Raw genomic sequence first — 23,259 nt, 5'->3', positions numbered from 1 at the left:
AAATACCTACAGTTTTTGATGGCCAGCATCCTTTCCTCTGTGATAACAACAAGCCCTCCCTTTGGGTAACTTCCTTCCCCTGTCCACATGGTTTTGTGGGACTGCCACAGCACAGATGCGACCACATACACTCCATTCACCCATGGGCTTTTCTGTACATAGGTGCTGGAAGAAACACTCTTGCCTTCCACAACACCACACGGAGGAAGACTTTCTGCTCTCAAAGACAGTGAAAGTGTTACCAAGAAAAACAAGGCTGACAGAGACAAAGACACACTAATACCTGGAAACACAGACCTGACAATCAAATCAAAATTCTTGAGAACAGTTCTGAACCTTGGTTATGAGCCAATATACTTCTTTTTGTTCAAGCTTATTTGAATTGTTTTTCCATCTCTTCCAAAGACTGTTGATTGATAAAAATGCAATGATGCAAATTCAATAAATATGACAAGGTATATTATGGAAAAATATCTTTTTGTAAGAGATCACAAGTAGATATTAACCTTATCTCCTATAATTTAAATAAATAAAACTTCTTCCAAGTACAGTCAGGACTCTCCCTCCATATGTTCTGCATCCATGGGTTCAACCAACTGCAGATCAAAAATATTTGAAAAATTGTGTACTGATCATGTACAGACTTTTTTTCTTATCTTAATTCCTTAAACAATAAAGAAAATTTACATTGCCTTAGGTATTACAAGTAACTTAGGAATGGTTTACAACAGTTACCAAGATGATACACGTAAGTTATACAAATACTGGGGCTACGCTGCAGTGTAGTGCGTAAAGCCACTGCCTTCAGTGCTGGCATCCCATATGGGCATCAGTTCCAAGTCCCGGCTACTTGATTTCTGATCCAGTTCTCTGCTATGGCCTGGGAAAGCAGTGGAGGATGGCCCAAGACCTTGGACCCCTACACCCTTATGGGAAGACCCGGAGGAAACTCCTGGCTCCTGGCTTCAAATCAGCACAGCTCCGGCCATTGTGGCCAATTGGGGAGTGAACCAGTGGATGGAAAACCTCTCTCTCTCTCTCTCTCTGCCTCTCCTTCTCTCTGTGTGTAAATCTGACTTTCAAATAAATAAATAAATCTTTAAAAAAAAAAAGTTATACAAATACCATGAGGGACTGGAGCTCCTTGGATTGGGTATCAGAGGGCCATGGATACTAATGGACAATGCTTATCTCTCAGCAAAAATAATTACAGGACACACAGACACATGCACAAGTGGCTTAAAAACAGCAATGTAACAGCCTTTTTAGTCAATAGCTACTAACAAAACATTTCTTTACAGAATGTATTTAACTCACAACCTTTCTATCCTTCTCTTGGGTTTCCTTTTGAGCTATGGCAATCAGTCATAATTGATTTATAACTAAAGTGTTCATTCTTCAATCCTTAAGACCAAGCTAGTTATTTTTGTTTTTAAGATTTATAATGGGTCTGGTGCTGTGGTATAGCAAGTAAAGCCTCTGCCTGCAGTGCTAGCATCCTACACGGGCACTGGTTCGAGTTCCATTTGCTCCACTTCCAATCCATCTCTGCTATGGCCTGGGAAAGTTGTACAAGAAGGCCCAAGTCCTTGGGCCCCTGTACCTGCATGGGAGACCCGCAAGAAACTCCAGGTTCCTGGCTTCAGATTGGCGCAGTTTTGGTCATTGCAGCCATCTAGGGAGTGAACCAGTGAATGGAAGATCTCTCTCTCTCTCTCTGCCTCTCTCTGTAACTCTTGCAAATAAATAAATCTTTAAAAAAATTTTTTTTAAAAAAGACTTATTATTTGCAATTCAGGGTTAGAGAGAGACAGAGAGGGAGAGAGATCTTCCAGCCTTCCCCAGATGGCTGCAATGGGTGGGACTGGGCCAGGCCAAGGCCAGGAGGCAGGAGCTTTATCTGGGTCTCCCACATAGGTGGTACAGGGGCCCAAGCACTTGGGCCATCCTCTGTTGCTTTCCCAGGAGCATTAGCAGGGAACTGGATTGAAAGTGGAACAGCCAGGACTCCAACTGGCACCTATATGGGAAAACAAAATGGTAACAAACGAAATATATTTTTTCATTGATAAATACAGTCAAAAGTTCTTTAGAAAACCCTTAAGAGAAGGTAATATGGCAAATGACAATACAAAAAATATGCTGTATAGTTGGGTCAAAATACAGGTGTCTCTTTCATCTGCTTAGCAATGATGAAATACACCAAAAACTGATTTTTTTTTTGTGAGATACTCAGGAACAATATATTGAAAAGGATAGACTCTCAAACGTAAATAAAATAACGTGCTTGATGGGAAAACTGTAACCACTGATGGAATGAGCACTTTGAATAGAATTTCAAAAAAAAAAAAGAGTTCCAGAAGAAAGTTACTAAGAAGGTCCTTGACTGCTCCATTCACAGGTAAACTATTGCTGCAAGGACGTCAGAACCGAAGGGTTGCACAGAGGGTCTCAGGATGTCACAAGTCTCTCTCACCTGTGAGCGCCTTCCCTTTATATTCTCTCTCTGACAACCCCAGGCCTTTCCTTGTCTGGCCAACTCCTACCTATGCTACAATCTCAGCTTAGATGATACTTTAACCACCAAATCGTCCTAGATACCTGCTCCTCCTAAATGACTGATGTAATAAACTTCAATTGGAAGCACCATTTTTATTGTGTTGTACCTGACCAAGTGCAAACAGAGGAGCACTACACATTGATAAAGTTTGCCAGTCCTTTATTGCCAGCAGTGGAAAGCAGGCTCCTGCCCTAAAGAACTCTTGACCCTGAAGCTCAAAGCAACAGGGTTTATAAAGGCAAAAACCACAAGGAGAGGAGGGGGAACACATGGTTGCTAGGACTGGGGGTGAAGGAGGCAATACTTGACTAGGGTCAAGCTGACCTAAGGCCTATGCAAAACTAATATCAATTACAATCCCGACAAAAGACAAATTACAATCTTAACATAAATCCAGGTGTAGCCTATTTTAAGCTTGAGTGATTATGCTAGGGAGTTTCCATGTTTTGCCAAGTGGGATGCAGTGTACTGTTAGATCATAGTTTCAGATCACAGGCTCATGCTGGGGGGTGGGGGGTGATTTCTCAAGACGGAGTCTTGGGTGCTCTAGAGTGGAGTGCCTACTACCAAGGTGTTAACTCAATTGTAGGGCTACATGCTTACACCGCATGCAAGGCAATCAGCCTCTCAGGAACTGAGACTTCACCTTGTTCAAGTCCATAGCTCCCAAGGCCAGTGCAGAGCCTGGCACAGTGAGTACTCATTAAACATTTATTGAATACATAAACTTACAGATCAATACAAATTTGACTCAACTGTAGAATAAACAATCCAAAGCCGTACACAGACTGATCATTTCAAGATTATTTAAAAAGTTACATAATTAAACTAAAATTATGTAATAGTTTAAAATTACACCGAACTGATATAGCCAAAGTAATAAAAATTTACAAAATGCTAATCTAACCTTTTCATTTATAAACTTGTTTACTTGTTAAATGTACTTCAAAAAAGAATGAAAAAATCTGCAGACGTCATCTGGCTGGCCAACTAAAACAGATGCCATGAGCAAAAGGCCTCCCTACTAGAAACTAGAAGCATCTGTGTTTTTATGGTAAGCCAAGCAGGATATCTCGTTTTTCAACAAAGTCCCTATAAATAGCGGTTGTCTACTTACCACAGTAATACCAAGGGAAAATTTCATAATTTCTCTGACACTGACCTTGCCTCTAGGAAACAATAATAAAAGCAACCACTACATCCATGCAATGATTAAGAAATGAAAAGATAAAACCGACAGGCAGTTTTATACAAGCATAGTCATCTGAATTACTGGAACACTTAACTGTCTGAAGGCTAGGGAAATGTCTTCATTATAACAATCTGAAATGTCAAAAATTATAAACACTACTACTCTAGAGAAGAAAATTTCAATAAATCTTTAATGGACACTTTAATGAAAGTAATTATACCATTCCTTACTCGAGAGCTGTTGAAGTGCAGAAAGAAAATTTGCTTTTCTTCATCAATAAAATTGGGGGACTTAACTAGACTTCCTTTGAACAACACTGCACAGCCTTAGAATTGAAATAACATACCTTCCAAGGTTCACCTTAAACGTTGGACTATTTAAGTATATGCCTTACTGTTCACCATATAATTTTACAGCAAAATGAACAGAAAGAAAAACAAAGAATATGGTACATGACTAGAAGAGCTCATCACTAAATGGCTGCCCTGCGCTAGGCTCACGCACCCCCTGGCTCTTCTGCCAGGTGCTGCAGGCACTGTACAGGGAAGGGAAGGACAGAAAACATGAACTTGCCCCAAGGCCAGCTCAGCTGTCAAGTCTCACTATTTCTTGTAAGAGGATATTTCCTGAAAAATAGCATTTCACAACCACATTGTTCGATAAAGTAACCACTAGACATATATGACTATTAAAATGAAAAATGCAGTCCTTCAGTCGCACTAGCTACATCAAGTGTCACACGTGGCTTCCACTGTAGAAAGTTTCATTGGATACTGCTGGCCTAAAACCACACAAGAAAGATCATCAGTAACATTCTTCTTCAGGCCTATGGAATCCCTCTGTGCTATAAATTCCTATAATAATTTCTGGGGGCAAGTGTGTGGCATAGTAGTTAAGACATCACTTGGGACATCCACACCCTATAATCAAGAGTGCCTAAGGGCTAGCGCTGTGGCGTAGCAGGTAAAGCCGCCACCTGCAGGGCCAGCATCCCATATGGGCACCGGTTTGAGTCCTGGCTGCTCCACTTCCATCCCATTCCATGCTGGGAAGGCAGCGGAAGATGGTCCAAGTCCTTGGGCCCTTGCGCCCGTGTGGGAGACCTGGAAGAAGCTCCTGGCTTCGGATCGGCACAGCTCCGGCAGCTGCAGCCATGTGGGGAGTGAACCAGTGGATGGAAGACCATCTCTCTCTCTCTCTTCCTCTGCCTCTCTGTAACTCTGCTTTTCAAATACATAAATCTTTAAAAAAAAAAAAAAAAAAAAGAGAAAGAGAAAGGGAAGAAAAGAGACAAGGGGAGGGGAGGGGAGGGGAGGGAAGGGAAGGGAAGGGTGCCTGGTTGGAGATGCAGCTCTATTTCTAATTCCAGCTTGCTTGCTTTCGCTCTCTCTCTCTCCCTCTCTCCTCCTTCTAGATAAAAGTTTTAAATGTTTACAAAATAATTTCTGTTAAAATTCAGAAGTCACATGGGACTAGACGTAATGGGGTAGAAATAAGTTAAATATATATGCCCTACAGTTGTCTCTCAAAGAACTTACAGTGGTAACATTGTCCAATTCAGACAAGTAGCTATTCACAAGATGAAACTCTTGACATCCTTTAGGTTCTTAAAATTTCTTTACAAATGTATATTGAAAAAGAAAGCAAAAGTTCCCATCTTAGGGGGCCAGCGCTGTGGCTTGTAGGGTAAAGTCACCACTTGCAGTGCCAGCATCCCATATGGACACTGGTTCAAGTCCCAGCTGCTCCACTTCTGATAAGCTCTCTGCTATGGCCTGGGAAAGCAGCAGAAGATGGTCAAAGTCCTTGGGGCCCCTGCTACCCACATGGGAGACGCAGAAGAAGCTCCTAGCTCCTGGCTTCAGAACAGCACAGTTCCAGCTGTTGGAGCCATCTGGGGGAGTGAATCAGTGAATGGAAGACCTTTCTCTGCCTCTCTGTAATTCCGCCTTTCAAATAAATATTAAAAAAAAAAAAAAAAAAGTTTCTGGGACCGGTGCTGTGGTGTAATGAGTAAAGCCACTGTCTGTACTGCCAGCATCCCACATGGGCACCAGTTCAAGTCCCGACTGCTCCACTTCCAATCCAGCTCTCTGCTATGGCCTGCAAAAGCAGCAGAAGATGGCCCAGGCCCCTGCACCTGCATGGGAGACCCAGAAGAAGCTCCTGGCTCCTGGCTGCAGATCGGCACAGCTCCAGCCGTTGTGGCCATTTGGAGAGTGAACCAGCAGATGGAAGACCTCTCTCTCTCTCTCTCTCTCTCTCTCTGCCTTTCCTTCTCTGTGTAACTCCAACTTTCAAACAAATAAATCTTAAAAAATAAATAAATAAAAAGTTCCCATTTTAGTCTTTTAGAGAAAAAAATGCAAAAAAAAAAAAAAGTAAAAAAGCTGACAATGGGCTGGTGTTGTGGCTCAGTGGGTTAAGCTGCCATTTGCAACACTGGCATCTCATATGGGCGCCGGTTCAAGCCCTGGCTGCTCCAGCACCAATCCAGTTCCCTGCTAATGTACCTGGGAAAGCAGCAGATGATGGCCCAGGTGCTTGGGCCCATGCTACCCACATAGGAGACCTAGAAGGAATTCCAGGTTCCTGGCTCCAGCCTGGCCCAGCCCTGTTCTGGCCGTGAGAGGAGTGAACTAGCAAATGGAAGATCTCTCTTTGTCTGACCCTGTAAGCTTTTCAAATAAATAATTTTTCAAAAAAAAAAAAAAAAGATTGACAGCATTAAATACTGGCAAAGATGTGATGCAGTTTCTTACAAAAGTAATATGATCCAAACGGTTCACACCCAGGTTTTTAGTCAACAGATAATGAAAATATATACCCACACAAACACTTGTACATAAATGTCCTTAGCAGCTATATCCATAATAGCTTAAAACTGGAAACAATATAAATATCCACAAAAAATGAATAAGCAAATCGTGGTACATCGTACAATGGGATGATGCTTAGCAATTAAAAATAAGGTAATTACGGATACATGCAACATTACTCTGGCTTCAACGCTGCCAGAAACTATTTGCCAAAAGCAGTGGAGCCTTCCTCTTCTCAGTATTCACTCTTCCCCTGCTGTCCTCATCTGTGAACACCATCAATATCCTTTCAAGTCACTCATACTCAAATCTCAGGGTCCCCAGCCTTCACCACCTATGCTCCCCCCACCCACAACACACACACACAATGCAGGGTTCAGACCTAGTAACTTTACTTCTGCATTTCAGTCTTCCCTTCTGTCCTCACATCACTTACCTAGTTCACCCACATCACTTTTCTCCTAAAAAACTACAGTAGCCTAACTGGTTTCTCTGGATCTGGTTTTTCCTCTGATTTTCAGCCTTAGCAGGGTACTTACAGTCATCCACACAGGATCTATCCTCAAACTTATTTTTCTATATCATCCCTTCAGTACCCACCCCAACCCATGTACTTCATCTTCCAAACTGCACGCCTTTGCTCACACTATTCCTTTTGCCCAAATACCCTATCCCAAATTCCTTTCACCTACTGAAACCTGGCCCACCTCACAAAGCCAAGTTTATGAAGCTCCCTAGTTCCTAACTGGACTGAGTATCTTTTTCCTCCTCAACAGTCGCACCAATACTCATCACAAGCTACCTATATTAGACTTGGTTAAGTGTCACGGCTTCCCTAAAAGACTCTAAACTCTGTCCTGTGCCACCCAGTGACTATGCAGTAAAAATTAACTGAATTTTCTTAGCATTTTTGAAATGTATGTCATAAAACATAAAATGCAATGTTTTAAAGTATATCCTTGTCTGGTTTTCACTGCGTTTGCTGAATTGCACTACCTCACTCCAGAGCAGCTGCATCTCCTGCAAAAGCAGCCTGCCCCTGACCAGCAGTTACTCCCGAGTCCCCTCCTCTCACCTCCCGGCAATCACTGGTCTACTTTCTGTATCTGTGGGTTTGCCTATTCTGGACATTTCATATAAATGAAATCATATAACTTACCATCTTTGTGACTGGCTTTTCATTTAGCATAATGTTTTTTTAAGATTATCCCATTGTAGCATGTAACCATACCTTATTCCTTTTTACGACTAGCTAATAAGGATAGAGCATATTTTACTATTTCATCAGTGGTGGACATTTGGGCTGTTTGGCTATTATAAGTAATGGTGCTCTGAACATTCATGTTCAAATTTATATAGGAACATGTCCTCAACTCTCTTGAAAAGAACACATCAAGTAACAGAATTGTTGTGTTTAACTTTCTGAAAAGCTGTCAAACTTTTTCCCACAATGGCTACACCATTTTACATTCCCATGAACAATGAATGTGTTTCATTTTCCCTTTCTTTTTGTAAAGGTTTATTTATTTGAAAGAGTTAGGGAGAGAGAGGGAGAGACATCTTCCATCTGCTGGTTCATACCCCACTTGGCTGCAACCACCAGGGTTGGGCCAGGTCAAATCCAGGAACCAGGAGCTTCTTTCAGGTCTCCCATGTGGGTAGCAGGGGCCCAAGCACTTTGGCCCACTTTCTGCTGCTTTCCCAGGCCATTAGCAGAGAGCTGGATCAGAGCAGAGCAGCCAGAACAAAAACTGGAACCCATATGGGATGCCAGTATTGCAGGCAGTGGCTTTACTCTCATTTTCTCTACATCCTTGCAAAAGTTGTTTTTAAAGTGCACACACACACACACACACACATAAAGCGGCTGGCATTGTGGTGTGCGATGCTGCCATCCCACATTGGCACCAGTTCGGGTCCCAGAGGCTCCACTTCCAATCCAGCTCTCTGCTGATGTGCTTAGGAAAGCAGTAGAGGTTGGTCCAAGTTCTTGGGGCCCTATACTCATGTGGTAGACCTGGAAGAAGCTCTTGGTTCCCCAGTTTGGCCTGGCCCAGGCCAGTGCAGCCATATGGAGGGTGAACCAGTAGACAGAAAATGTTTCTCCCTCTCTGTAACTCTGCTTTCCAAATAAATAATCTTTAAAAAAAAAAAATCTATAGACAGGCCCAGCATTGCGGCACAGCAGGTTAAGCTGTCACCTGTGACACTGGCATCCTTTATGAGCCTGGTTCCAGTCCCAGCCACTCCATTTCTGTTCCAGCTCCTTCACCAGGGAAAGCAGCAGATGGCAGCCCCAGTACTTGGGACCCCGCCACACACTTGGGAGAGCTAAATGAAGCTCCTGGTGCCACCGTGGCCCAGCCCCAGCTGTTGGGGCCATTTTGGGAGTTAACCAGTGAGTGGAAGATCTGTCTCTCCCTCTCTGTAACTTGGTCTTCCAAATAAATCTTAAAAAAAAATTATAGACATCCTAGTAGGTGTGATCTCTGTGATTTCAATGTTCACCTCCCTGATGACTTATGATGTTGAGCATCTTTTCATGTGCATACTATTGGTCTTTGAGTATCTTTCCTGGAGAAATGTCTATTCAAATGCTTTGCCCATAGTAAGCTGGGTTCTTACCACTGATGAGTTGCAAAGGTTCATCATACATTCAGGACACTAGAATAAATAGGTGTGTATCAGACATGATTTGCCAATATTTTCACTATTTTGTGAGTTATCTTTACTTCCTTGTAGTATCCTCTGATGCATAAAAGTTTTTAATTTTGATGAATTCCAGTCTTTTTTCTGTTTATGCTTTTGGTCACTTTATTTATTTATTTAATTTGAAAGTCAGAGTAACACAGAGAGGAAAGGAAGAAAAAGAGAGGTCTTCCACCCACTGGTTCACTTCCCAATTGGCCACAATGGCTGGAGCTGTGCCAATCTGAAGCTAGGAGCCAGGAGCTTCCTCCAGGTCTCCCATGTGGGTGCAGGGGCCCAAGCACTTGGGCCATCTTCTACTGCTTTGCCAGGCCACAGCAGAGAGTTGCATCGGAAGTGGAGCAGCCGCAACTCGAACTGGCAGCCATATGGGATGCTGGTACTGCAGGCGGCAGCTCCACCTGCTATACCACAGCACACCCCCCACCTTTAATTTATAGTCACATCTTTAAAAAAAACACTGCATAGTCCATGGTGATGCCCATTTACACCTATGTTTCCTTCTAAGCATTTCACAAATTAAGGTCTTAAGTTCGAGTTAGTTTTTTATGTGGTACAAGGTTGGGATCCAAAATCATTCTTTCACATGTAGGTATCCAGTCATTCCAGCACCATTTGTTGAAAAGACTAATGTACCCGGGCCAGCACCTAGGCTCACTTAGTTAATCCTCCGCCTGTGGCGCCAGCATCCCATATGGGTGCCGGGTTCTAGTCCTGGTTGCTCCTCTTCCAGTCCAGCTCTCTGCTGTGGCCCGGGAGGGCAGTGGAGGATGGCCCAGGTGCTTGGGCCCTGCCCCCGCATGGGAGACCAGGAGAAGCACCTGGCTCCTGGCTTCGGATCGGCGCAGTGCCGGCTGTGGCGGCCATTTAGGGAGTGAACCACGGAAGGAAGACCTTTCTCTCTGTTTCTCTCTCTCACTGTCTATAACTCTACCTGTCAAATAAATTAAAAAACAAAACAAAACAAAACAAAACAAAAAAAACTAATGTTCCCACCACTGAATGGTTTTGGCATCCTTGTCAAAAATCAATTAAGCATAAATTATGAGCTTATTTCTAGACTCAATTCTATTCCATTGGTTTATATGACTATCCATACATCAGTGCCATGCCATCTTAATTATCAGAGCTTTGTAGAACGTTCTAGGTTAAGAAGTGTGAGTCTTCCAACTCTTTTTTTTTTTTTTTTTTAAGATCTATTTATTTATTTATGAGGAAGAATTACAGAGAGGGAGAAACAGTGAGAGAGGTCTTCCATCCACTGGTTTACTCCCCAAATGGCCACAATGGTTGGAGCTGGGCCAATCCAAAGCCAGGAGCCAGGAACTTCCTTCCTCTGGTTCTCCCATGTGGGTGCAGGGGCCCAAGCAGCAAGGCCATCCTCTACTGCTTTCCCAGGCCATTGGGAGAGCACTGAATCAGAGGAGGAGCAGTGAAGACATGAACTGGCACCGATATGGGATGCTGGCACCATACGTTACCCCCCAACTTTATTCTTTTCCAAGAATGCTAAGGCTGAAATGACTGGTAACTCCTTATGAATTTTAGAATATTTTCCCATTCCTGAAAAAAAAAAAAAAAGGCAGCTGGTCTCTGCTGTGGCCTGGGAAGGCAGTGGAAGATGGCCCAGATCCTTGGCCCCTGCACCGCATGGAAGACCCAGAGGAGGCTCCTGCCTCTGGTTTGGGATTGGCGCAGCTCCGGCCATTGCGGCCGGTTGGGGAGTGAACCAGCAGATGGAAGACCTCTCTTTCTCTCTGCCTCTCCTTTCTCTGTGTAACTTTGACTTTCGAATAAATAAATAAATCTTTAAAAGGCAGCTGGAATTTTGATCGGTATTGCAATGAATTAGTAGATCAATTCGGGGAGTACTGCTAATTTAACCGTATCAAGCTTTCCAATCCATGAATGCAGGGTGTATTTTCATTATTTAGATCTTTTATTTCACCATGTTTTATAGCTTTCATTGTACAAGTCTTGCACTTCTTTGGTTAAATTTACTTAGAAGTCTTTTATTCTTTTATTCTTTCTTACACTGTTATAAATGGATTGCTTTCTTAATTTCACTTTCAGACTGTTCAATGCTAATGTACACAAATGCAACTAATTTTTGAATATTGATCTCATATTCTACACCTTTGCTGAACTCAGTTATTAGCTCCAGTAGTTTACTGTTGTAAATTCTTTAATTTTTTATACATAAATCATGTCAACTGCCAATGTAGTTTTACTTCCCTCTTTATTTTTTTTTAAAGATTTATTTATTTATTTGAAAGTCAGAGTCACAGAGAGAGAGAAGAGGCAGAGAGAGAGACAGAGAGAGGTCTTCCATCCGCTGGTTCACTCCCCAGTTGGCCACAATGGCCAGAGCTACGCTGATCTGAAGCCAGGAGCTTCTTCCGGGTCTCCCATGTGGGTGCAGGGGCCCAAGGACTTGGGCCTTCTTCCACTGCTTTCTCAGGCCATAGCAGAGAGCTGGATGGGAAGAGGAGCAGCCAGGACTAGAACTGGTGCCCATATGGGATGCCAGCACTTCAGGCCAGGGCGTTAACCAGCTGTGCCACAGCTCCGGTCCCTCCTTCTCTCTGATACATACTTTTTTCTTAGATAACTGCCTCACCTAGAACTTCCAACAGCTATTTTTTTTAAAGATTTATTTATTTGAGGGGCCAGTGCTGTGGCATAGTAGGCTAACTCTGCCTGCAGCGCCAGCATCCTATATGGTATGAGCGAACCAGTTTGAGTCCCAGCTGCTCCACTTCTGATCTAGTTCTCTGCTATGGCCTGGGAAAGCAGTGGAAGATGGCCCAAGGCCCCTGCACCTGCATGGGAGACTCAGAAGAAGCTCCTGGCTCCTTGCTTCAGATTGGCCCAGATCCGGCCTTTGAGGCCATTTGGGGAGTGAACCAGCAGATGGAAGACCTTTCTCTCTGTCTCTCCCTCTCTCTGTAACTCTACCTCTCAAGTAAATAAAATCTTTTATTTATTTATTTATTTTGACAGATAGAGTTAGACAGTGAGCGAGACAGACATAGAGAAAGGTCTTCCCTCCGTTGGTTCACCCCTCAAATGGCCACCAAGGCCGGAGCTATGCCAATCGGAAGCCAGGATCCAGGCACCTCCTCCTGGTCTCCCATGCGGGTGCAGGGGCCCAAGCACTTGGGCCATCCTCCACTGCCCTCCTGGGTCACAGCAGAGAGCTGGACTGGAAGAGGAGCAACCAGGACCAGAACCCAGTGCCTATATGGGATGCTGGTGCTGCAGGAGGAGGATTAACCAAGTGAGCCATGGTGCCGGCCCTTAAATAAAATCTTTTTAAAAAAATATTTATTTATTTGAGAGGGAGAGACAGAGAACTTCCATCTGCTAGTTTACTCCTCAAATGGCCACAAAAGCCTAATGTAGGCCAGACTGAAGCCAGAAGCCAGAACTCCACGCAGACCTTTCACCTGGGTGGCAGGCACACAAGCATTTGGGTCATCTTCTGTTGCCTTCCCAGGCATATTAGCAGGAAGCTGAACCAGAAGCAGAGCAGCTGATACATGAATTGGCACTGCAACATGGGACATTGGCATCACAAGCAGCAGCTTAATCTGCTGAGCCACAATGGTGGCCCCTTCAATGCTTTCATAGTATCTAATTATATTAATAAACCATTATCTATCCATTTGAGTTGCCAGTTTTTATTTACTATGAATATTGCTGCTATAAACAAATTTGTACATGACTTTTGAATAATGTATGTCTGTATTTCCACTGGATATATGCCCTCCCTCCATCCTCAGAACAGCTGAGTTACAGGCATACTCACACATACGTAGGTTAATTTTAGGGAATTCTGCCAGTTTTCAGGTGGTGGCATTCATTTATTTATCATCCCTACCAATAACATATCAGAGCTCCAGCTGCTCTACACTGTCATCAACACTCAGAACTGTCAGTTTTCTAACTTTCTGGTGCATAGTATTTCCTTGATTTTAATTTGTATTTATCTGATGATTAATGAAGTTGAGCACTTAGCAAATGGTACTTATTCTTTGTGAAATGTCCATTTGACTCTTGTCCAAATTTGTTTATTACTGATCTGTAATTCTTCATATATTTTAAGTACAAGTGCTGTCAAGAATATGTATTTTAAGGGCTGGCATTGTGGCACACCGGGTAAGGCCGCCACCTGCAATGCTGGCATCCCATATGGGCGCCAGTTCATGTCCCAGCTGCTCTGCTTCTGATCTAGCTCCCTGGTAATGGCTTGGGAAAAGCAGCAGAAAACAGCCCAAGTGTTGTGTCCCTGCCACCCGTGTGGGAGACCCAGATGAAGCTCCTGGCTTTGGCCCGGCCCAGCGCTGGTTGTTCTGGCCATCTGGGGAGTTAATCAAAGGATGGATTATCTCTCTCTTTCCCTCTAACTCTTTCAAGTCAATAAATACATCTTAAAAATAAATATATCTTAAATATATCTTAAAAAGAAAAAAGGGAGGGAGGGCAGCGCTGTGGTGCAGCAGATAACACTGCCTGCAATACCAGCATCCCATATGGGCGCTGGTTTGAGTTCCCGCTGCTCTACTTCCCACCTAGCTTCCTGCTAATGGCCTGGGAAAGCAGCAGCAGATGGCCCAAGTGCTTGGGCCCCTGTACCCATGTGGGAGCCCTGGGTAAAGCTCCTAGCTTCATGCTTTGGCCTGGTCCAGTCCTGACCGTTGCAGCCAGGAAGTGAACCAGCAGATGGAAGCTCTCTCTGCTTCTGCTTCTTTATAATTTTTTCAAATAAATAAATAAATTTTTAAAATATATACGTATTTGAAATATCCTCTCCCACTCTGTGGCCTGACCTCTCTCTCAATGGTATTTGCACCCTCTCCCCAAACTCAGATAATGAAGCCCTAACATACACCCACTCCATGACTATTTTGGAGACAGGACTTTTGGAGATAATTAAGGTTAAATAAGGGGGAGCCCTAGGTTGAGAAGCCTGTGGCCTTGTAAAAAAAAAAAAATGAGGGGCCGGTGCTGCGGCATGGCGGGTAAAGCCACCACCTACAGTGCTGGCATACCATATGGGCACTGGTTCAGGTCCCAGCTGCTAAACTTCCAATCGAGTTCTCTGCTATGGCCTGGGAAAGCAGAGTAAAGTGGCCCAAGTCCTTGGGATCCAGCACCCCCGTGCAAGACCCAGAAAGAAGCTCCTGGCTCCGGATCAGCACAGCTCTGGCAGTTGCAGCCATCTGGGGAGTGAACCTCGATCTCGATCTCTCTCTCTCTCTCTCTCTCTCTCTCTCTCTCTCTCTCTCTCTCTCTGCCTCTCTGTAACTCAAACAAACAGATCTTTAAAAAAAGAAGAAGAATGAGACCTCTCTCTGTTACATGAGTACATAGCAAGAAGGTTGTGTGCAAGCCAGGGAGAGAGAACTCTTCGAACCCAACCAGCTGCCAACTGAACTCAGACTTCAGACTTCAGCCTCCAGCTGGAAGTGGGAAGACAAACGTCTGCCATTTAAGCCTGCCAGTCTATGGGGTTTGTTACGGCAGCCTGAGCACACTAAGACAGTGTCTTTTGATGAACAGTCTTTAATTTTAATGGAGACCCATTATTCAATTTTTTTCCTTAACATTTAGTGCTTTTTGTATTCTAAGAAATCTTTACTTGTCCTCATTTTCAGCCACTCTTTGGTCATCATATTCTTCATTTGCACTGTGGTCAGAGATTATGCAAAATGTCTGCACCTTGGGTGTGGTCTTCCATATTTACCACTTATAAATACTGTCAACTATATTCAGTCTTTTTTTTTAAAGATTTATTTATTTGCAAGTCAGAGTTACACAGAGAGGAGAGGTAGAGAGAGAGAGAGAGAGAGAGAGAGAGAGAGGTCTTCCATCCACTAGTTCACTCCCCAGTTGGCCACAATGGTCGGAGCTGCGCCGATCCGAAGCCAGGAGCCTCCTCCGGGTCCCTCACACGGGTCTCTCCATGGACTTGGGCCATCTTCTACTGCTTTCCCAGGCCATAGCAGGGAGCTGGATTGGAAGTGGAGCAGTCGGGACTCGAACAGGCGCCCATTTGGGATGCCGGCACTTCAGGCCAGGGTGTTAGCCCGCTGCGCCTCAGCGCCGGCCCCTGTATTCAATCTTCTAAACTAATACGGTACACAAGTATTCTCTGTGCTGACACACAGCAGCCAAAAGCCAGATGTAGCTAATAAACACCGCAATGTGGCTTGTGCAACTGAGAAATTAGAATTTAATTTATAGCAATAACCGTCTTAACCTTTTTTAAAGAAAAAGATGTTGCTTTGTTTGCGATTCTGGAATCGGGCAACATTTCATCCTATAAAATGGGATAAATGTTCCTTATATTTTTATTGGTGTGTAAGAGAAGTGCCAATAGGAGCCAGTATTGTGGTGCAGCAGGTTAAGGCGCTGGTTCAAGTCCCAGCTGCTCGACTTCTTCCAGCTCCCTGCTACTATGTTTGGAAAAGCAACAGAAGATGGCCCATGTACTTGGGTCCCTGCCACCACGTAGGAGATCTGGATGGAGTTCTAGGTTCCTGGTTTCAGGGACAGGGCACGGGGCCATGTGGAGAGTGAACCAGCAGATGGAAGATTCTGTTTTTCCCTCCCTTTCTCTGTCAAAAGACAAAGTGCCAACAGGGTTGAATGAACAGATTCGCCTATTTTAGCCTATAGTTCCATCATTTTATTCCTAGTACACTGAGGCAATTATTAGGCTCATGTAAATTTAGAATCAGTTTTATTTTTATGGACTAACTGAACGTTTTACCATTTTTGTGGGACCTGTTTATTTCAAACATCGTATCATCTGATGCTAATATAGTCACTTGACCTCTCTTTTGGTTGGAATTTGCCAGAGAGATTTTTTTCCATCCTTTTACTTTCTACCTTTCCATCACATTTTAACTCTTAAAAATTATAGCTGGATTTTGAGTTATTTCAGTATATCTGCTTGTTTCTAAACATCCAATCTGACTTTTTTTTGTATAAATGTAACCTCTAGTTCATTTGTATCATCTTTTTGTATTCTCTTTATACCACCTTTTCTGTATTTTTCATTTCTCCCTTGCCTTTCTATTTTTAAATTTTTATCTACTTGAGAGGCAAAGAGACAGAGCCCCCATCTACTGGCTCATTCCGCAAATGCCCGCCTCAGATGGGGCTAGGACAAGCAGAAGCCAGGGGCTGTGAACACATACAGGCTCCAACATTGGGTGGCAGGAAGCCAACCACTCAAGCTACTGGCCAGTGCCCCCAGGTCTGGAAATCAGGGAAGACTGGAACTCAGGAACCAGAGGCAGGCATAGGACCCAGTCATCCTAACCAGTGTCTCAACTGCTAGGCCAAAGAGCTCCTCTTTCCTTGCTTTTTGTTTTTGTTTTTTTTTAAGATTTATTTATTTATTTGAAAGTCAGAGTTACAGAGAGGAGAGGCAGAGAGAGAGAGAGGTCTTCCAACCGATGGTTCACTCCCCAGTTGGCCACAACAGCCGGAGCTGAGCCAATCCGAAGCCAGGAGCCAGAAGCCTCTTACGGGTCTCCCACGCAGCTGCACAGGCCCAAGGACTTGGGCCATCCTGTACTGCTTTCCCAGGCCATAGCAGAGAGCCGGACTGGAAGTGGAGCAGCCAGGCCTCAAACTGTCGCCCATATGGGATGCCAGCGCTTCAGACCAGGGCGTTAACCTGCTGTGATACAGCACCAGCCCCGAAAGATTGGTTGATTGATTTGAGAGGCAGAGTTACAGAGAGGGAGAGACAGAGAAGGAGAGAGATCTTCAATCTGCTGGTTCACTCCCCAAATGGCCGCAACGGCCAGAGCTGAGCAGATCAAAAACCAGGAGCCAGGAGCTTCTTCCGGGTCTCTCACCTGGGAGCAGGGGCTTAAGCACTTGGACCATCTTCTACTACTTTCCCAGGGAGCTGGATCAGAAGTGGAGCAGCCGGGACTCAAACTGGTGACCTTATGGGATACCGGTGCTGCAGATGGCAGCTTAACCTACTATGCCAAGGCACTTGCCCCTTCCTTGTCTTTTTTAAAATTCCATTTTCCCTCTGTAAGTTATTCATAATATTTCTATTCTTTTAGCCAACTTTTATTTCAATGTATCTATGGATTTACCACTCTTTGATCTTTAACCTTAAATTTCAGACCTTGCCTCACCAATCACTTTTTTGTTTCTTTAAGGAAACTGATCAATTTCCATTGGTAGGAAAGTTTGATGGCTAGAAACATTCAGTGTTTTTTTGTTCCAAAATATCTGATTTTGTCCTTGCTCTACAAAATATCTGATTTTGCCCTTGCTCCATTTTTCTTTTTCTTTTCTTTTTCTTTTCTTTCTTTTTTTCTTTTTTTTTTTTTTTTTTTTTTTGACAGGCAGAGTGGACAGTGAGAGAGAGACAGAGAGAAAGCTCTTCCTTTTGCCGTTGGTTCACCCTCCAATGGCCGCTGCGGACGGCGCATCGCGCTGATCCGAAGCCAGGGGCCAGCTGCTTCTCCTGGTCTCCCATGTGGGTGCAGGGACCAAGCACTTGGGCCATCCTCCACTGCACTCCCTGGCCACAGCGGAGAGCTGGCCTGGAAGAGGGGCAACCGGGACAGAATCCGGCGCCCCGACCGGGACTAGAACCCGGTGTGCCGGCGCCGCTAGGTGGAGGATTAGCCTATTGACCTGTGGCACCGGCCTTTTGCTCCATTTTTCAATGGATATACAATTCTTGGTTAACAATTATTTTCTCTAAGCATTTGGAAAATACTCCTTGTCTTCCGGCTTTTACTGTCATAGTCAAAAAATTACCTGAGAGCTTAAAGACCTGTTGAAGACAATACAATTTTTTTCCGATAGCTTTTAAAGATCTTTTCCCTCTCCTCCTCTGGTAAAACCTCTAGGTGTGAATTTCTTTTCTTTCTACCCTACTTGGAATTCTTAGGCTCCCAAGTTTGTGGACCGGGGTTTTTCATCAGTTCTCTGCCCTCTCATCCTTTTCCATGCTTTCTCCCCCTGGAATTCTGACTAGACCCTCTTATTCTACCCTCTGTGAGACCTAGCACTTTCATTATGTTCTACTTACTTTCTGCCCTGTACTACATTCTGAATAATTTTTTCAGATCTTCTAATTTTCCAGCTCCCTCTTCAGCTATATCCATTATTAAACTTACACAATGAGTTCTTGATCTCAACTGCAGTTTTCATTTCCATTTTCTATTTTTTTTTAAATCCTACCCAATTATTTTTATACACTCACCCTTCCCGACCATGTTAAATTCCTGTATTTCTGTAACCAGAGTAAGTAGATGACCTTACTACTGTGTCAGGAAACTCCCATATCTGAAGTCTGCAGGCTGTGATTCCACTCCTTATTGCTTTGGCTGGTTCTCATTCACTGCAGTTACTTTGTTTTGTTTTTTTTTTTTTTTTTTTTTTTTTTGTCCATTTTGTGACAATGAGTTCATATTTCTTACAACTTTATCTTTAGGAATTCTCCAAATCCTAGGCATTTCAGGCACTGCCACTCCAGTATCACTTCCCGCTTAATTAATACCTAAATATTTTCATACCATCCAGGCGGCATAAAATTGGTATTCAAACTTGTTTGTGGGTGAAAATCCTCAGGGGAATTTTTTTTTCAGCCTTCTCATCACCACCAAAGTTTGAGAGAGCAAATTTTCCCTTCAGATTCCTGACAGGGCAAGTTTATCACCGTCACATTTGTTAGAGGTACGGCCTCGTGAGCAACCATCCTTACTGGGAAGGAAGGAGACGCCCACTGGAAAACTGCTGACTTTCATCCTCTCCATTCTGAGCTTTCTGAGGTAGAAGCACAAGTTAACTGCGCTTTGCACACAATGCCCTCAAGGCAAAAGCACTTAGCCTTTCTGCGCCCTATCTGCACAGTTTTCCTTACTTTCCAGCCAGTTCATGCACTTAAATCTTTGAACAAGTATTCTATCAGCATTTTACATTATTTCTGTGAGAAAGTCAGTCACAGTACCTCGTATACTATACTGCAGGAAATAACTATGCTTCTTCAATATGTGAAAATTGGAGTTATGTCAAGGTATTAAAGGGCAAAAAAAATTTTTTTAAAAACCTGAAACCTATAAATACCAAGGCTGAGTATAAATTTGGAAGGCAATCTGGAAAAAAAAAATTTATAAGGAACCACACTGGACAGCTCAAAATACTGTTAGTGGTTCTCAACTTTAGCATATCAGAATCACCTACAGGGGCCGGCACTGTGGCACAGTGGGTAAAGCCACCGCCTGCAGTGCTGGCATCCCATATGGGCGCCGGTTCTAGTCCTGGCTGCCCCACTTCCAATCCAGCTCTCTGCTATAGCCTGGAAAACAGTGGAAGAGGGCCCAAGTTTTTGGGCCCCTGCACCCACCTGGGAAGACCCGGAGGAAGCTCCTGGCTCCTGGCTTCGGATCGGCACAGCTCTGGCCGTTGCAGCCATCTGGGGAGTGAACCAGTGGATGAAAGATCTCTCTCCCTCTCCTCTCTCTGTGTAACTGTGACTTTCAAGTAAAATAAATAAATTTTTTTAAAAAAATTTTAAAAAAATAAAAAGAAACTATTGGGGTCCATCCCCAAAGTTCCTAAATTAGTAAACCTGGAGTGGAGTCCAAGAACTTGCTTTTCTAGGAGGTTCTCAAGTTATACGCATTTGCTGGTCTGCAGGATCCACTTCAAGAATCAAGGTTCTAAGTAAGAAATTAACTTCATAAAATAAAGAACACTGAGATTCACTTCCCTCTACCATAAAAGAGGAAAAACATGTGGAAAAGAGGCTTCAATAGTGCTTTTGGCCCAATTCATCATTTAATTGAGTATATGTACTCAAGTTTACTTTGATGCTTCCTAAGTAGTAGGTTAACTGGAGGGCAGCATCCACAATTCTAAGATTCAGTGTCTGCAGTGGAGGAAAAGGACCGTGTTGGAGTTCAGTAGCTATTTAAAGTCACATCTATAGCATATTATTAATGATTTGGATAAAAAATAAACAGAATTTTTCAGTTTGGCAGAGAACATTAAGATTCAAACTATAGACACCGTCAAAGTGACAGTTTCTTAAATTCAGAAATGTCTTTGTTCATTCACTAAACAAACATCTACTAAATAATACTTCCATGTCAGGCTCCAAACAAAAGGAACTAAATCTACTATCATCTCACAAAATTTTGTCAATGTTATTCTCTAAGAGGAAAGTACGTAGGATAACTAATTTAAAAAAAGATTTACTTACTGGAGAGTGGGAGATAGAGAGAGAGAGAAGAAGGAAGGGAGGGAGGGAGGGAGGGAGGGAGGGAGGGAGGGAGGGAGGGAAATATCTTCCATCCACTGGTTCATTCCCCAAATGGCTACAACAAAAAGGGCTGGGCCAGGCTGAAACCAGGAACTCCATCCAGGTCTTCCATGTGGGTGGCAGGGGCCCAAGCATGTGAGCCACCTGCTGCTGCTTTCCCAGGCACATTAGCAGGGAGCGGGATCCAAAGTGTGACAGCTGGGACTGGTAGCAGCACTCACATGGGATGCCAGCATCACAGGTGGCCGCTCAACCCACTGCACCACATCATCCCCTGGATAGCTAATTTCCTAGCCTACCCCAACAGAGGATCTTTCGGAGACCCAGAATTAATAATAACTGCTGTTTTCACTGCTTGTCAAACCAACTACAGAATGTTGTTTATGAGCACATAAACTTGACAATTTTTAGAAGTGTACAAGTGAAACCCTAAAAGACTCTTTATTATCTACTGATTTTAAAAACAAATGAATGTCGGTGCCAGCACTGTGGTGCAATGGGCTAAGCCACTGCCTGGGACACCCACCTTCCTTGTGAGTGTTGGTTCAATTCCCTTGATGTCCTGGCTGTCCCTCTCCTGATCCAGGTGCCTCCTACTGAGGCTGTGAAGGCAGCAGAAGATGGCCTGAGTGCTTGGGTCCCTGGCACCACATGGGAGATCAGGATAGAGTTCCAGGCTCCTGGCTTCGAGTTGGCCCAGCCCTGGCCATTGTGACCTCTTGAAGGAGTGAACCAGAGATGAAAGATCTCTCTCTCTCTGCCGCTTCCTCTCTTTTGGTAGCTGCCTTTCAAATAAACAAATCTTTATTTAAAAAAAAAAAAGTTAGATCTCAAAACTGACTTTTTTTTACTTTAAATTAGTAATTTTCCTATTGCCTCCTCTACCAAAGATCTATATGTCTAGCGAAAAATCCATCAGCAATTTAGCACATCATACTGAATTCACAAAGGACCAAAATACTCTGATTAGTCATAAACAGATGATCTAATTCATTTGGTCTCAAATGTACAGAGCACAAGCTGTGAGAAATTATTAGCACTTTTTGGTTTGAAGTCAAAAGAAAAGAAAGAAAATCAGTTTCCTAGAATTATTCAGCTGAATATTACTGAAGTGCTTTGTGTCTGCCCTTGTAAAACATAAAACGAAAAAATGTAGGTCAGAATCAACAATAAAGCGTGTACAATGTCTTCCCAAGGAGGAGAAATTGAGTTGCTCCTAAAATTCATAAGGGCCAAAAATGCCAAATGAAGAAAAATACGAAGAGAACTCACCCTATGAAATGGCAAGAAAAACTTAAAAACTAAGGTAATTAAAACAGTGATTTTAGTGTACAAATAGAATAAAGAAATAAAATGGATGGGGCCAGCACTGCGGCTCAATGGGTTAAAGCCACGACCTGCATCCCATTTGGGTGTCAGTTTGAACCCTGGCTACTCCACTTCCAAGCCAGCTCCCTGCTAAAGCACCTGGGAAAGCAGAGAGGATGGCCCAAATGCTTGGGCCCCTGCACCCTCGTGGGAGACCTGGATGAAACTTCTGGCTTTGGCCAGGCCCAGTTCTGGCTGCTGCAGCCATCTGGGGAGTGAACCAGGAGATGGAAGATCTCTGTCTCTCCTTCTCTCTAATTCTGTCTTTCAAATAAATAAAATAAATCTTGGGGCTGGTGCTGTGGCGTAGCAGGTAAAGCCAGTGCCTGCAGTGCCAGCATCCCATATGGGTGCCGGTTCAAGTCCTGGCTGCTCCACTTCCAATCCAGCTCTCTGCTGTGGCCTAGGAAAGCAGAAGATGGCCCAAGTGCTTGGGCCCCAGAACCCGCGTGGGAAACCTCGAAGAAGCTCCTGGCTCCTGGCTTCAGATCAGTGAAACTCTAGCCGTTGTGACCAACTGGGAAGTGAACCAGCGGATGGAAGATTTCTCTTTCTCTCTCTGCTTCTCTTTTTCTCTCTCCCTGTAACTCTTTCAAATAAATAAATAAATCTTAAAAATAAATAAATAAATAATATCTTAACAAAAAGAAAAAGAAGGGCTGGCACTGTGGTGTAGCTGGTAAAGCTGCAGCCTGCTGTGCTGGCATCCCATATGGGCACTGGTTCAAGTCCCGGCTGCTCAACTTCTCATCCAGCTCTCTGCTATGGCCTGGGAAAGCAGTAGAAGATGGCCCAATTCCTTGGGCCCTGCACCCTTAGGGAGACTTGGATAAAGCTCCTGGCTTCTGATTTTGTCTTGGCTAGCACTGGCCATTGCAGCCATTTTGGGAGGTGAAGCAGCAGATGGAAGATTGCACTTTCTTTCTCTGTCTCTCCCTCTCTCTGTAACTCTTTCAAATAAATAAATCTTTTTTAAAAAAGATAAAATTAGCTTCAAATTTCACACCATATACAAAAATAAGTCTCAGCTGAATTAACCACCAAAATGCACAAAGCAAAATTTTAAACTTTTTAAAAGAAAGTCTTTATGACTTCAGGGTAGGGTGAGGAATATTTCTTGAAAAACAAACCACAGAGGTAGGTGCTGTGGCATTGTGGGTAAAGCCACCTCCTGCCGTGCCGGCATCCCATCTGAGTGCCAGTTCAACTTCTGGCTGCTCCACTTCCGACCCAGCTCTCTGCTATGGCCTGGGAAAGCAGTAGAAGATGGCCCAAGTCCTTGGGACCCCGAGCCCAC

At 43.7% G+C, this 23,259-nt stretch overlaps 1 protein-coding gene across 5 annotated transcripts in view; it reads right to left on the bottom strand.

Annotated features, from left to right (window-relative positions):
• The window catches only part of NSF (N-ethylmaleimide sensitive factor, vesicle fusing ATPase), a 179,903-nt gene that overhangs the window by 147,166 nt on the left and 9,478 nt on the right, over positions 1–23,259 (bottom strand). For 2 of the 5 annotated variants that reach the window (XM_070060568.1, XM_070060566.1), the window contains exon 1: positions 19,677–19,760. The exons of the other annotated variants lie outside the window; for them this stretch is intronic. In XM_070060568.1, the coding sequence (XP_069916669.1) occupies positions 19,677–19,745 (69 nt within the window). In that variant the 5' untranslated portion in view covers positions 19,746–19,760. Of the gene's footprint in view, positions 1–19,676; positions 19,761–23,259 lie in introns of those variants that run through there. 5 annotated transcript variants of the gene reach the window in all.

Source organism: Oryctolagus cuniculus, chromosome 17 (assembly GCF_964237555.1).
Source record: "Oryctolagus cuniculus chromosome 17, mOryCun1.1, whole genome shotgun sequence".
Classification (NCBI taxonomy): domain Eukaryota; kingdom Metazoa; phylum Chordata; class Mammalia; order Lagomorpha; family Leporidae; genus Oryctolagus; species Oryctolagus cuniculus.
This window is presented reverse-complemented; position numbering and strand designations above follow the sequence as displayed.